The sequence below is a fragment of the Sebastes fasciatus genome, chromosome 13 (genome assembly GCF_043250625.1).
Source record: "Sebastes fasciatus isolate fSebFas1 chromosome 13, fSebFas1.pri, whole genome shotgun sequence".
NCBI lineage: Eukaryota > Metazoa > Chordata > Actinopteri > Perciformes > Sebastidae > Sebastes > Sebastes fasciatus.
Window position 1 is genome coordinate 14,527,282 of NC_133807.1, and position 15,807 is coordinate 14,543,088.

At 38.0% G+C, this 15,807-nt stretch overlaps 1 protein-coding gene across 1 annotated transcript; it reads left to right on the forward strand.

Annotated features, from left to right (window-relative positions):
* The first annotated feature begins 6,007 nt into the window (after positions 1-6,007).
* On the forward strand, positions 6,008-15,620 carry tspan34b (tetraspanin 34b). The gene is made up of 8 exons (XM_074655694.1): positions 6,008-6,291; positions 9,129-9,206; positions 10,406-10,621; positions 13,387-13,461; positions 13,551-13,658; positions 13,743-13,883; positions 13,975-14,067; positions 14,337-15,620. The coding sequence occupies exons 2-8, from the start codon at positions 9,150-9,152 to the stop codon at positions 14,394-14,396; spliced, it is 750 nt and encodes a 249-aa protein (XP_074511795.1). The 5' UTR covers positions 6,008-6,291; positions 9,129-9,149; the 3' UTR covers positions 14,397-15,620.
* Positions 15,621-15,807: the final 187 nt, after the last annotated feature.

Here is a 15,807-nt window from a genome sequence, read left to right on the forward strand (position 1 = left end):
GTCATCTGTCACGGGTCATTTATCATCAGAAATGTATAAAATATGTGTGAAAGACAAATACCCATATGAAGAGAGGCTAACAGAGGCAAGGGGCGATATATTACAAAACTGATAGTTTATGATATCGATCCTTATGAATGAGGAGCACCTTGACAGTTTTCCACCCATTATGGTCACTGATGTGTTTGGTGTTAGTGAACACCTGTCAGCAATTCAAAAGACGTTAATCTTTTGAGGCCGATGTCCAATTTACAACCGGGTAGGTATATGACATTAAGATCTACAAGCCAAATACCAACTACACAATCATCCAGACAAAGATAAGCTAGCTAATGTTATGCTAACGGACTACTAACAAAACGTCGGCTAATACTGCATAATTAATCTACAAAATGATTCTTGCGAAATGAAACCCATAACATTAGGTTACGTTAAAAAACAAAAACGACTAGCACACCCACTGTGTTGTATTTCCCCACTGTGTGGGAGCCAGTCCAGGATGCTACTATATCAGAGTTGAGCTAACCTTTTTGTTATCCGAGATAGTGTTACATTCACCAAACAAGGCATCCTAAAAGCCTTTTCTATCATAGTGATAAAAGTAAAACTGATTGAAAATATGAATACGAATAAAGCACAAATCGAACCGCTGTCTTGGTTAGTGTCCAAGCTTAGCAGCTAACGTTAAGCAGAGTTTTGTTCGAACAAAATACCAGTCTAATCGTACATTTTCCCTTCATCATCATACTTAACATACTAGGACTAGTTCTTCACTGCAATACAAGAACAATGCTGTTTCTTTATTTCCATGTCTTCTACATGGATCATCAACCGGTGAGGACGCTGACTTTTTGCCTGAGATGTAGCTTTAGCCTCAGTCTTTTCATGTATGTAGCCATCAAGTTTATACGACCCCATTACTGATTTTTTTGTTTTAAAAGGAGTCAGTTTCAAACATTAAAAAGTCGACCGCAGACAGCCTTTTCAGCCAACTCATGTAGCTTACGTTAGCGTAATTAGCTGGGGAGCTAAAGTCGATAAAATACTTCAGTGACACAGCTATCATCTCAGTCCTCAAAATCAACGGTTGTTGGCTAGAAAAGAGAGGCCTCCTTTTTTGTACCTCTGTCTGAAATCAACAACCCACTGTTTCGAAAAATTAAAAAAGAATTATGAGAGGGGACTTAGCAAACAGTCAATTAAAAGTTTGATCGAAAATATTTTCCATTAAATGAGACTTTTTTGTAGGCCTTGAAAAGTGTTCTGCGAGGATGTTAAAGGCACATCATTTGATATTAAATTGGTTAAAATATGCAAAACACTGGTATGGTACATTAAAGATAAAGTATGATTTAAATGTGACTGCTCAGCCTATTAAAGGTGCAGTGTGTAGGATCTGGTGGCGTCTAGCGGTGAGGTTGCAGATTGCAACCAACTGAAAATTCTTAAGTGTGCCCAGTGTGTAGGAGAACTACGGTGGCAGATGCAAAAACGTGAATGGCCCTATCTAGAGCCAGTGTTTGTGTTTTTTCCGTTCCGGGCTACTGTAGCAACATGGCGGCCGGGTCCATGAAGAGGACCCCCTCCACATGTAAATACAAACGGCTCATTCCAAGCTAACGATATCTTTTTTCAAGTGATTATACACTAAAGAAGACATACTTATTAATATTATATTCCATTTCTGCCAATAGATCACCCTAAATATTACACACTGTTCCTTTAATACACCCCCAAGAAAGATTATTGATGCCATACCAGTGTGACGGGTAAATATTGACTACATATGTGTGGTAAATATACTTGAAATTAAGGCTGTGAAATCGACATCATTTGAGGTTTGAGCGTTGTGTGTTGCTACGCTGCTTGAGCATCTGTTGTGTGGGCCAGGAGCGCAGTTTGTATCATACATTTTCCTATTATCTGTTTTCAAAAGTGTCCTGACTCACAGGCTCTGATGAGAAATCCTGTGAGTGTAATGTGACAGCTTCTCAGGAAAATTCACCTCAGTCCACTTGTGTCCCTTTCTCGTGTTCTTTCTGTACTTTAGTTTCTAAGCAAATGCACTTTTCCTCTCCTGTCGGTTTTGTTAACTGATGAATCACTAAAATAAGTGAATATGACGTATTTGTATTGTATCTTTCATTCATTCGTTTGACGCAAATGGTTAATAATATGCAGCGTGTTCTTGCATCTTGCACAACATGCTCAAGGGAGTGGATGTGTGGGTGGGCATAAAGAGTAAGAAAAGGCATGAAAAGCACAAGTGTCATGACACCCAGTCATAAAATGTCAGATACTGCACCCATTCAGTCAGCTGAATGTTGGACATGCAAATGGTTTCCGGGTGTTTGTGTTTATATAAGGTTTAGCCCGGGGAAACAAGTATCACTTCAGGTCATAAGAGAACAAAGATAAGAGTTAAATTGTGGATTTGAAGAGTGAAATATTTATTAATATAAAATGGATTTTGATAATTAATTTGAATATGTGAGGATGTGTTATTATTTATTAATTTACTTCATATTGGCCCATTCTACACCCCACTCTTATCAGCTACTCAAAAATGTCAGGTTGCCATTTACATGATGTTGTGACTCATTATCAGCATTCTTGTGCTGTAAATCATCTATCCTTCGCCCTTCTTTGGTAGTTGAGTTGGTAATTTCCACCTGTCACTGTGTTCTTTTATCTTTGCTTAAAATGATTGTGAAATTCAGATAAAGCAACTGAACACACCGTACAATGTAAAAAATATAAGGGCAAAGTGTGAGGAGCATTCATTTGGGAAAACGTGGTGGTGGAGACTCCACCTGACAGCTCTCTATAATTGTGGTGAGTAATGAAATGTGGTCCTGTCTTGAAATGTTACTGTGTTTCAGGCAAAGCATTACAGTTTTTGTATATTGATGTTTCATTAACTCAATGTACTTTACATTAAAGTGCAAAGAGCAACATGTAAGACTGCAATAAATAGAACACAAGAAAGTGCAAACGGCAATAAAAGGAATGGAAAATAACAAGAAAAGACCACCCTCCCTCAAAAAGGCATTGGCAAACCACAGATCCAGTTCACATTCAGACACAAACTACACACAGACAGACACATTAGAAAACCACCACCTGATAACCTGAAAGATCTGACTGGATTGTATTCAATGATTAGGAAAGAATTATAGACTCCAAACGATTAAGTGCTTCAAAAAGTAAAGGTAGAATTTTGAAGTTTATTCAGTCTTGCACTGAAAACCAGTGAAGTGATTTGAATACTGGAGTTTGCTTTATTTTTGTTTGTGTGGGATTATCAAAGAGAGCATTCTACTCTACAGCGGTGTGTGCAAGCCAGCACACCTCCAACACGCCATCAAGGTAAACAACGTCCTTAAGCTTACAGTACTATGGAAAAACTACTGCACTGTGCCAGCACGGCTTTGAGTCATCGAAGATGCTCATAACTCGGCATGGCTCAGGTATCCCCACGTGAAGTGGTTACAGAAGCTTGATTTGATTGAGGTGAATGAATCAGCCAGATGCTCAGAAATAGCTTGGGATATTAATACCTTACCTTTTTAAAAAAAATTTTAACTGATAAAAAGCTACTTTAGTTATGTTATTAACATGACAGAGTTCAAAATAACTAGGCAATGATAAGGTTTCTGATTTAGTCACTGTATTTCAGAGACAATCATAGCATTGAATATCAAAAAGAGTCAGTATAGCATGTTGAAAAAAGTCATAAAAAAAGGGATATTATAGTTTGTGTGTATAGTGTGTGGGTGTGAACTCTGCTACAAATACTGGGCTTCAACACCACGCTGCCAGATCGTATACTCTCAGTAAGTCTAATTCAAGCCATTTATTTGAATAGCTCTTGTCTGTTTTGAATGATTTACTCATACCTGTTCTCCTTTGTCTACAGCGGTACCCAACTCCTGCCTCCATTCCACCCCTGTATCTTCTGGATTTCACTTGGATCAGCACACATCTCTGGATCTCTGGACTCAGGCTGCCCAGCTTTCCCAGTTCTAAAAAGAATTCATAGTATAGAATGTTAAAAAAAAGTAATAAAAGTCATAGTATATTATGTTGAAAAATGTTATTTAAAAATGTCATATTAAAGCATGTTTAACATTTTCATGAAAAAAAAGTCATAGTATATATAGTATGTTGAAAAACATCATAGTATGTTGTTTTATGGGTTAATGGGTTCCTGTTTTATGGGCTTCTATAACCCTAACCCTTTTATGTTGTATGTTTACGACTTTTTTCAACATGACTTTTTTCCTACATACTATACCATGACTTTTTTTTCAACATACATATGATTTTTTTCCTACATGGTATACTATTACTTTTTTTTCAACAGACTACATGACTTTGATTTTTTTTTTAAATATTTTATATACTGTATACTATGACTTTTTTTCTGGATATTCTCCAGGTGGAGAACCTGCAGGTGGATCACAGACTTTCTAACTGATAGGAGTCAGCACGTAAGGCTGGGGAAGCAAGTCTCCGACACCCAGACCATCAGCACCGGTGCCCCCCAAGGCTGCGTTCTCTCCCCTCTGCTCTTCTCCCTGTACACCAACGGCTGCACCTCCAAACACCAATCTGTCAAGCTCCTTAAGTTTGCAGACGACACCACCCTCATCGGCCTCATCTCCAAGGGTGATGAGTCTGCCTACAGATGGTAGGTTGACCATCTGGCATCCTGGTGCAGCCAGAACCACATGGAGCTGAATGCTCTGAAGACAGTGGAGATGGCAGTGGACTTCAGGAGGAATTCAGCCCCTCTCCCTTTTTCAAAAAAAGTCATAGTACAGTATGTTTAAAATTTTCATGAAAAAAAGTCATAGTGAAGTATGTTTAAAATTTTCATGAAAAAAAATAACTACATAGCATGTTTAAAAATTTTCATCAAAAAAGTCATAGTATAGTATGCCCAGAAATTTCATGAAAAAAAGTCATACTATCATATGTCGAAACATTTCATGAAAAAAGGTCATAGTAAAGCATGTTTAAAATTTTCATGCAAAAAAGTCAAAGTATAGTATGTTGAAAATTTAATGAAAAAAAGTCATAGTATCGTATGTCGGAAAATTTCCCGAAAAAAAAGCCATAGTATCGTATGTTTAAAGTTTTCATGAAAAAAAGTCATAGTATAGTATGCCGAAAACTTTCACCAAAAAAAAACATAGTATAGTATGTAAAAAATTTGCAACATTAAAAAGTCAAGGTATACTACATCGAAAAATTTCATGAAGAAAAAGTCATAGTATAGCATTTCCAAAAAATTGGTGAATAAAAGTCATAGTATCTTATGACGAAAGATTTCATGAAAAAAAAGTCAGTATAGCGTGTTTTTTAATTTTCATTAAAAAGGTTCATAGTATAGTATGCCGAAAACTTTCACCAAAAAAAGTCACAGTGTAGTATGTCAGAAATTTTCATGAAAAAAAAGTAAAAGTATAGTATGTTGTAAAATTTCGTGAAAAAAGTCATAGTATAGCATTTTTTAAATTTTCATGAAAAAAAGTCTGCCACACTGCTGTATACACAACAAACAGCGATATCCTTCTCAATGAGTTTTTACCTGGTAAAATTAAAGATATATATCTAGAATGACTAATAATAATTTTTCAATTATTCAGTTGAATACAAGTAATGCATAATGTTGTGGGATTATTCCTTATTTCATGGGCTATTTTGGAATTTTTTCATTTTTTAACTTTCTTGCAACCATTTTCGTCCTTTATGATATGAGTGGAAAGATTTGTTTGGTCTTTATTTGATAAATTAGTATCCTGTAAATACACTATTTAAGTTTTTAATTTGCTTAATTGAGAAAATGAATCACTGTTCTTACCTTAAGGTATTAAGACTACTCTAGCCTGTCTCTTCCCCTCCCTCTCTCAGGAGAGCAGCCTAACTCCATGGTGATACTGTATGTGTTTCTCAGCTGCTTTGGTCACGCCCACCTGCTCTCCTTGCTCCCCCTCCCTTTACAGTACTTATAACCAGCAGCCTTAAAATAAAAGCAGAAAGCTGAAAAAGTCACCCAGAGGCTCTTTCATATCTAACGGAGCGACGGTGCCACAGGAAGTGAGAGACAGAGAGCATATTGTGGGTCATTTTCAGAGGACAGGAGAATAATACACTGCTGTACTCCTGTTATCTCACAGTCAGTCTGCTCCCACAGCAACAGCCTCCATCACCAGAGTGAAGGTAGAGAGACTCTAAACAAGTGACCCAGCCTCAGAGCACGACCTTGGATATCTCCTGTGAAAGGTAAGGCATAACAAGTGACTTAACTTAGACTGTGATTTAAAGTTATAGCTTCTCCATGTGAGTTTTGGGTCTTTTGGTTATAAGTGCCGTACCAACATAGGGAGAGATCCAGCCAACAATGATCCTTTGTCTCCTGAGACCTGCCTGCAATTATGCTGCTCAATGGAGTCCTTTGAGATTTGTCTGTGTGTGTGTGTTTTTGATGGGAGTTGGTCAGTCAGAGACGAGAGGTTTTGTTGATCTAAGACCAAAAAACACAGACCAAGTATCTCCTGAAGTTTACAGTACAGCATTAAATATGTCACCTCCAAACAAGAGCCTCTCCTTGTTGTGTTGGAAGTGCACTCTACATCCTTTTTTCAGTCTTTGCTGGGCAGTTTTTGAGATTTTGCATGTGACTCTAGCTTGTTAATACATCACCAGGCCGTTGTGTCAGAGTGCAATCGCTGACCATGAGGAAGCGGGGGGAAAGCTCAGAGGTGATAGGGGGAGTTTGGGGGAGTCAAGGCAACCACTTGTTATGTTTCTGAGGGCATCCTGTCTCCCAAATGTATGATTAACTTGATGACAACCAGCTTTACTGTAACAGCGGAGGCTAAAAGAAATGACAAGCCACTTCCTGTTTTGGGTTTATTTGATATGTTTGTCTGAGGGAATATTTATGGAATGCGTCGTTAAATTAAAGTAATTGTAGTAAAACAGTAGGTATGAATCAAATAATAGTGAGACGAGACCATGAGGGATATCCCAATTCTCAGAAAGCAGCCTGTTGCTATAAACAATAGGGTTCTGCTCAGTCATTGTCGTTGGGGATAACACTTGACTTAACACTCGCCTGTTTTGTCACGACAAACAAAGGGCACTGTTTCCCATCTGGGAGGTTCACTGACACACACACTCACACACAAACACACAAATTTGGAAGTGGCAATCTTGTAGTGACGCTAGAACAGTAGAGGTTGTAAAAGGGAGTGGGAGGTGAAGATTTGGAGATAGGATAGAGTCATGCGTGTGTTCGATGCGTCAAGATGATGAAGACAGATGCATTTTGTGAACACACTTGTAAAACACACTAAAGAGATTGCGTTGGGCATTCATGTGTCAATAGATTTATTGGTAGTTAATGGGCTATTATGCTGTAATGTACCTCCATTGGTTAATGCATCACTGCTGGTATTGGCACCATAAAGTCTAACAAGCAATGGGTGTGACGGATCGCCTGGCTGGCCACAAAGTTTTCTATGCAAATACACACACTAGCGTCTTTGTTTTAATTTATTATACTGCATTCGTGTCCATATTACTTCAATCACATCGTCTATGAGTTTATGACTTTCAAGTATTATAGCGAAATGTTCTAAATTGGAAACAACAAGGGGGAAGTTGCAGAGAGAGGAAACATTTACATGTGTTCGTGTGTCCTTTCCTCATTTGCATACCACTGGCTTTCATGAAAGGCTTTCCAGAAAATACAGGCATGCTTCCTCAAACATCACCTCCCTGCCCCCATTAATTCTAAACTAAACAAAGCCCTCACCCAAGGTCCCTGTATAGAGTGGTATGTGTACAGTAAATGTCCTCAGAGTGGGAATGAAAGGCTCAAAGCACTCTGAGTGTTTGAGAAAGATAAGTTATTTAGCTCACAAAGGGTAAAAGGTGAGGAGTTGGGAAAGTGGCAGGTGTTTTCGCCTCCCCTGCTCTCTCTCTCTCTCCCTCCCACCTCTCACAGGACACAGCACAATCACAATGCTAATTTGTCACCTGATTGGCAGTGCGTAATGACATTGAGACACTTGGGAAAACATGTCATCGTGATGACTAATGCTGTGCACACAGATGACTGTGATGTGTGTACAAATGGTTTTTACATTGGTATTATAATGGATGAATAAACGTAGTTAAAGTGGCAGTAGGTAGTATCGTTTTGGCATCATTGGGCAAAAATTCCATAATAATCTTTCAGCATATTGTAATTCAAGTGTTCTGAGAGAAAACTAGACTTCTGCATCTCCTCATGGCTCTGTTTTCAGGCTTTAGAAAAACTAGCTTGTGAAGGGAGACTTTGACCAATCACAGGTCATTTCAGAGAGAGAGCGTTCCTATTGGCTGTTCATTCAACGGAGTTGATCACTTGCAAACTCCGATCAAACGGTCAAACTAGGCAGCGCTGATCCAATATGAATCGATATTCTGTTACTGTAATGACTATTTATCGCCTCAAATGTTTTCAGAAACATCTTGTAGTGTACTGTTTAGCTGTAAAATGAGAAAGTTTGCTCCGGCTAGTGGGCGGTCCTTGGTATTTCTTCAACTGACCTCATCATGGCAGCTGGGTCAGAAACTTTCTCATTTTACAGCTAAACAATTCACTACAAGATGTTTCTCAAAACATTTTATGTGAGAAATAGGCATTACAGTAACAGAATATTGATTCATATTTGATCAGCCCTGCCTAGTTTGACCTTTTAATCGGAGTTTGCGAGTGACTGACAGCTGCTCAGAGACGGCAAGGCTCCAGCTCGGCTCTGATTGGTTGTTTTCCTCCGGTCTGTGAAATCTTGCAGATGCCATTATGAGCACCGGAGGACACAGAGGCACAGGATTTTTTTTCAGATTACCTGTCTCATGCACTACTCTTAGGATATACTTATCTACAAAAAAATACTTTTTTTAAATCATATTTGCTACAATCTGCCTGCTAAAAATGTAATTGTCACATAAAATCTTCATGACACAAGTTGCATGAAAATCATAAGTAAAAATAACATGAAAGCTGCAAACAAAATGCTGGACAGTATTGGTTGACCAGTGTCTTTTCTCTCTTCTTTTTTCCAGAGGTAGAACAATCTGCAGCAAAAATGGGGTGCTTTGGATTCCTCAAAGCCATGATGTTTGTCTTCAATGGCATTATCTTTGTAAGTTTTACTGTTTCATTAGAAATACTTCAAAATAACATTTTCCACAGAAAACACTGCCATTTGACCTCTGTGTGCATCACAAGTAGGTTGCAGTGTGAAAAGTGTAGTAAAATATGCAAACAAAGTGCAAAGTAACAATGCTTGCAAGGGCGAATTTGATTTGAAGCATAAAAATGTGCAAAAATGTAAAATGACCAACCAGGAAGTTAGCATCGCCCTGGGTTCCCTCGTCAAAAAGCCAATGAGATTTTTGCAGAAAATAAGATCTGTGTTGAACAAACGTTTATGATACTTACACGTTTTGTTCAGCAAGATAATCTTCACAAATGAACACGCTTTTATGATTTTTGATGTGTGAATGCAATCGACAGAAGTAAAAAGCTAACTGTAGGCTATAAATAAACTGCACCACAGTGGCGTGATTTCACGTCATCACCACTGTCCACAAAGGTGGACAAGTGTTCGGCGTGATGACTTTTAGTAGTTTCATTTAGTCACTTGTTAGCAACCGCCTTTTTTTAGTTTATAAAAACTTCAAAATACATGAGATGCAAAATACAGATGCCTGAAATAACGTCTGTGGTTAACACAAGCTGAAGAGATTTTAACGTTTTGTTCTATGACATAATATACATCAATAAATATCCCACTAGTGAATTTTTAAGCCTAATGTGTCTTGAAAATTGTGGTTGCTAACAAGTGGCTAAATGAGACTACTAAACGCCATCACACCGACTCGTCCGCCTTTACAGCCTCATTGTTTATACTCGCACTCACGCGACCGTGCTGTAGTTCGTTTATTGCCTAACTTTAGCCTTTTACTTCTGGCGATTGCATTCACTCTTCAAAAATCATAAAAGTGGTGTTCAGTTGTAGAGATTATCTTGCTGAACAAAACATGTAAGTATCATAAACGTGTGTTTGCCACAGAGCTTATTTTCTGCAATAATCCAAAACCCAATGGAACAATCCCATTGCCTTTTTGTCGAGGGAACCAGTGCGATGCTAACTTCCTGGTTGGCCTACAAAAATACGTCATCCTTGGAGCATTTTATTTCCACGTCTGTTTTTGCCGCTGAGTAGTAATCCCCATAACAGGTAAACTGACCTTTACAGTACATGTAAAATTGGTGGAGATCTCTATTAAATCTGAAGATTTTCCCCACTTCTCTTCCTGTCTTTTCTTCTCCCCTCAGTTGGCAGGTGCTGCCATCCTGGGTGTTGGGATCTGGGTGAAGGTGGACAGCGGCTCCGTCCTCAACTTTCTCGGGAAAATTGAAAACATGCCAGCAGAGCTCAGTCAGGTGCTCAATGTGGGCTACCTGCTGATTGCAATAGGAGCACTCTTGCTCATCATCGGCTTTCTAGGCTGCTGTGGAGCCGTCAAAGAGAGCAAGTGTATGCTGCTGCTGGTAGGTTGTTGTCTGCTACTTTATGGAGGGTTAAAGGAATAGTTTGTGAAAAACACTTACTCTCTTTTTAAGATAGAGAGTGGTATCGATCTTCTCATCTCACTCTTGGCAAGAGAGCGAATAAGCAAACTTTTCAAAAAACTTTTCCTATTGAAATTTAAGCACAAATTGTTGCATGCAAACTTTTTGTCACAAGCTTAGTTTCAATAGTTTCCATCCAAACTGGGTGAAAATTTTAACTGAATTTACAGAAAATGGGCAAAAGAAAACATTCATGTGTGTTTCCAATTTCCATCCACTACAGATATGTGAATATTGGGAGTTGGGTGTGTTGAGATAAACAGCCGGTGGTGCTAATTTTCCAGTCGGTTGCCATTAAGACATTGCAACAGAGGAGGGTGCAATGAGAGGATGTGATTAAAAGAGCAACAGTCAAACCTCAAGCGGTTCTCATACTATTGGTAGCTATACTTATGAAAAGTAAATGCACTGTAATTTGTATATATCCCATGAAATCAATTTGTATGTAATCCACGTAATTGTGAAAGAGGAAGTATAAAGAGAGACAAATGCCGTGAAGGGAAGAGGTCGGGGTGGATGGGTGGGTCAAAAAACACCGGACTTTAACCCAGGAGACCGGTGTTCGTAATGCATTTGCAACTAGAAGTCAACATTGATTTATTTGTCATGTAATTTCCGTACTTAAGTTAGGCCACTTCTGGTGTCGCGTAACCAATTCCAGTGTGGCATAACTTAACTAGGATTTTTTATTAAGTAGTTTTGTTGCCTAAACCTAACCAAGTCAATCCTTTCCCAAACCTAACCAAGTGATTTTCTTGCTTAAATCTAGCGGAGTTGTTTCCTGTAAAGACGGTAGTTTATTTTGAAAAGACTGGAGCGGAACTTGATGCTGGACATTCGTAGGAAATCGCATCAAAAATGAGGAAAAACTTTTTGTAAGATATCATGTTGCAAAACATCAAACATTGGACAACCACGGGGAAAACTTAATGGATATACATATATATATATATTAGGGCTGTCAAAGTTAATTACGCAATAATAACGTGTTAAGGCAAATTTGTTTTAACATCACTAATTTCTTTAACGCATTAACGCAATTTGCGATTTTTAGGTTTTAAAGCTATAGGGAAGATGCTGGCATCATATGAAACGAGAAAACCTAACGAATCCATTGGTATCAACTATGTCATACTAGTTTATCGCAAAGGAGGTTAAATAAGGGAAGGTTTCTGGACAATATTTATCATTGTTTTGTGTTGTTAATTTATTTCCAATAATAAATATATACATACAGTTGCATAAAACATGCATATTTGCCCACTCCCATGTTGATAAGAGTATTAAATACTTGACAAATTTCCCTTTAAGGTACATTTTGAACAGATAAAAAATGTGCGATTAATTAAAGTGGAACACACTTAATGATGAGGAATTTATACTGTCACGGTGTTTGGAAAACAGGTTTGGACCCAAACACAGATAAGGATGAGGAGGCCTCAGATAGAGTACAATGCTTTAATAACAGAAAACGTACTATGTACATAAATGCAGCTGCTCCGGCAGACAGGTAACAGCAGAGTCAAACCACAAAGTTTGCTCACAAAGATTAAAACTCGAAGCTCAAAAAACACTGGGAGGGAAAAGTCTGACATGGATGAAACACTACACATGAGGAGCGACGATGAACTGACAATGAAACGGGAAACACAGAGACTAAATACACAATGAAAGCAGGACGATTAAACACAGGTGGAACAGATCAGGGCAGGGCAGACAATCACAAAGGCAGGAAGTAAAACCAGACAAGGCACAAGAGGAGTGAGGCCCAATCCAAATGTCCACATATACAGTGAAATAAATGTAAACAAATTTTACCAATTGGAAATGCAGCATTTGAATCTAGACATTTTTGCATTCGGTCGGACCAACCGTTATTGAAAATTATATATACTATATATATATATATATATATGTAATTATATAATATATGTACATATATGTATATGTAATTGTAACGTTTGTTACGTAACGTTACGTAAGAAAGTCCACTACGGTTGTTATTTATTTACACTAATTACATTGTTACGTTATTATTTTAACACAACCATGTTTTTTCTAACCTTAAAGGTGCTATTAAAAACATTGATATCATTCAGCCACTAGATGTCGCTTTCTCCCTCCCTCATTCCATTGCATTCACTTCACAACAAGCCGTTGCCAGGCACTTACCGTCAATCACAGGCATTTATCTGTCTTTTCCACACTAACTGACGACCCAGAGATACCATGTGATACCAACATTATTATACTATTGGTTCATCAGCCTTATTAGAAATGGGAACCAAACATCAGGTATCTTCCACAGAGATAAAACATTAATTTTGGACCTGCCAAAATTTTTAAAATGATAAATCACAATCATAATTATTTTTTTCAGGAAAAGACATACTTTTATTCGGCAAATGAGACCTTTAACCAAATAGTTTTGCTGCCTAAATCTAACCAATCGTTTCACAACGATAAAGACGTGGCAGTTTGCATTTTCTGCAAGCATGATACAAGGCCAATATGAATCGATTCATGAAACATATTTTTGGTTCAGAAACATAAACATTTAACGTATCCTGTGGTTTGCAGAAACGTACAATGCCAACATGTTTTTCTGGTGACTAGGTTATGGAAATGTTGATTTTAAAAATCCTATTCCAATAAAATGTTAAACATTCTGGTCTTTTTCCTAGTTTTTCATCATAGTCCTGGTGGTCTTCATAGCGGAGGTTGCAGGAGCAATAGTGATCTTGGTATTCAGACCCTTGGTAAGTAAACTAAGGAACTTTTTCACCATCATGACAGGTGCTGCCTTCTGGTACCTGGATGTAAAAGCTACTGTATGCTTGCATTTTAGGCGGACGAGTTGTTTACCAAGGTTGCCAAAGCTGCAGTTGAGAACATCAGGAAGGACTACGGGAAAAATTACGACATTACCGGACTGTGGAATACTACAATGACCACGGTATAATTCTGCTGAACAAAATGTGATCACATCATTTCACTGATGATTTATGTAACATAAATATTCTCTTTGTGTCCACTTTAGTTAAAATGTTGTGGATTCTACAACTCATCAGACTTTGTGAGCTCTCCGTATTATGTGGACCACAGCCAGCAGTACCCACCACAGTGCTGTCCAGGCCTCTATAGCCCCTGTAATCAAACGACGGTATGGGCTTCGGAACAAGTAGAAACAACAAAAAAACAACCATGTGCATGATCCAAAACCATTTTGAGTTAATAACATTTTATTCTACCTCACTCTTTATTTTCCCCAGACAATAACTGGCTGCTTCCCAAAGATCAAGCAGCTGATTGATGACAACACGGTGGTTATTGTGGCGGTGGCCCTGGGAATAGCAGCTCTGGAGGTATGACCTCATCTCTCATCCTCTTCATTTGCAGTGCCCACTTTAGATAAGGCTGAAGTGCATCAGAGAGAGCATAAAACGATTATGAATGAAGCCTTATTCAACATATGACGACTAATATATTGTGCCATGCATAAATGTGAGATAACAAGTTTATCTATTATCAGATATTACAAAAGCTGCGAATATGCATCCTTTCTTTTTGTGTACACATTTCCTTACTTTACTTTTAATTGCACGTTTTATTAATATATATGTATTCTCCTCAGATGTGTGCCATGGCTGTCTCCATGATCCTTTACTGCAGAATAAAATCCAGAGGGGACTAACTGCAAATGATGAAGGTCTTGGAAGGATCCTTTTAATGCAGCCCAGTCACACAGCAGTCTGTGAAATAGTCACGAAATTGAATGTATTGATTCGTGTACATAGACTTGAATATACATTTTTTTTGTGATGGTCAGCACGAAATCAATTTGTATGTAATCTACGTAATTGTGAACCGGGAAGTATAAAGAGCAACAAATGCTGCGTAGGGGGGAGGTCCTGGTGGATGGGTTGGTCAAAAACAGAGGACTTTTGCTCAGGAGACTGGTGTTCGTGACCCGTGTGAAACCACAAGTCAAAGTTGATTTATTGGTCGCGTAACTTCCTTACTTAAGTTACGGCACTTCCAGAGTTATTTTAACCCAAACCAACATCTTTTCCTAAAGCTAACGAAGTAGTTTTTGTCACGTAACTTACGCACTTAAGCTACAGCACATCCTGTGTTATTCAAACCCAAACTGCGATCTTTTCCGAAACCTAACTAAGTTGTTTGTTTCCCAAGCCTAACCAAGTCAATTTATTCCTAAACGTAACCAAGTAGTTTTATTTTAAAAAGACTGGAACGGAAATTGACACGTGTGTCACATTTGTAGGAAAATGCACGAAAAATACGTTGTTGAAAGTCATGCTGAGCATCACAGGAAAAAAAGGGAAATATGTGTCTATGTAAACAAATCTAATAGATACAATTTTGTGACTATCTCACGAACTGCCGTGAGAATGTGTTGTTTAATGACTGTGGTCTTTCTACTTCCTATATTGCCTCTAGAGGTGTGAAGGGCTACGCCTTTATCTTGCAAAAAATGCCTCGCATCAGATCTTGTGCAATCAGACTTTTTGAATGACATAACAAATCTATTTTTACTATATTTAAATCTTACTACACCTAATAGCTGCCGCATATGAATGTACACTATCTATTCCTTAAGAACACTACACTTTGTAAAACAGGCTATACACACTGCCTACTTTACCAGAGATCATTTGAAATGTCAGTCTTTTTAAATAGCAGTGCTACTACCTGTAACACACGGCCAGTCGATGAGGAATCACATGATAACTGCGTTCATTGTGATAATGAAACAAAGGCTGGTATGTTGGACACGGGAACCACTATTGTGAATGTTGTTGCCATGACGCAGCATGTAAAATAGCAACAGAATTTATGCATTATTTCTATGTATGTTGTATGGTGATCAATTTTTAAATAAAGTGCAAAGTATTTCTAGACCCTGGAGAGTTTTTGAGTTGGTTGTGTGCATGTGTGACATTTTGCATTTGTTTTGAAGGTGAGTGGGGGCCCTACATACCTGCCAAAATAAAAAATAAATAAATGACTCAACAAATTATTAAATATGTCATTAAATGAAGTAACAGAATATTAAAAATCAATGAGTCATAAATGAATTGACA

Bases quoted from the DNA above. Each gene is read 5' to 3' on its own strand.
- tspan34b (XM_074655694.1), top strand. From the start codon at position 9,150: ATGGGGTGCTTTGGATTCCTCAAAGCCATGATGTTTGTCTTCAATGGC. The intron at 13,462-13,550 runs GTAAGTAAACTA...CTTGCATTTTAG, and splicing joins TCTTGGTATTCAGACCCTTG to GCGGACGAGTTGTTTACCAA. The intron at 13,884-13,974 runs GTAGAAACAACA...TATTTTCCCCAG, and splicing joins CGGTATGGGCTTCGGAACAA to ACAATAACTGGCTGCTTCCC.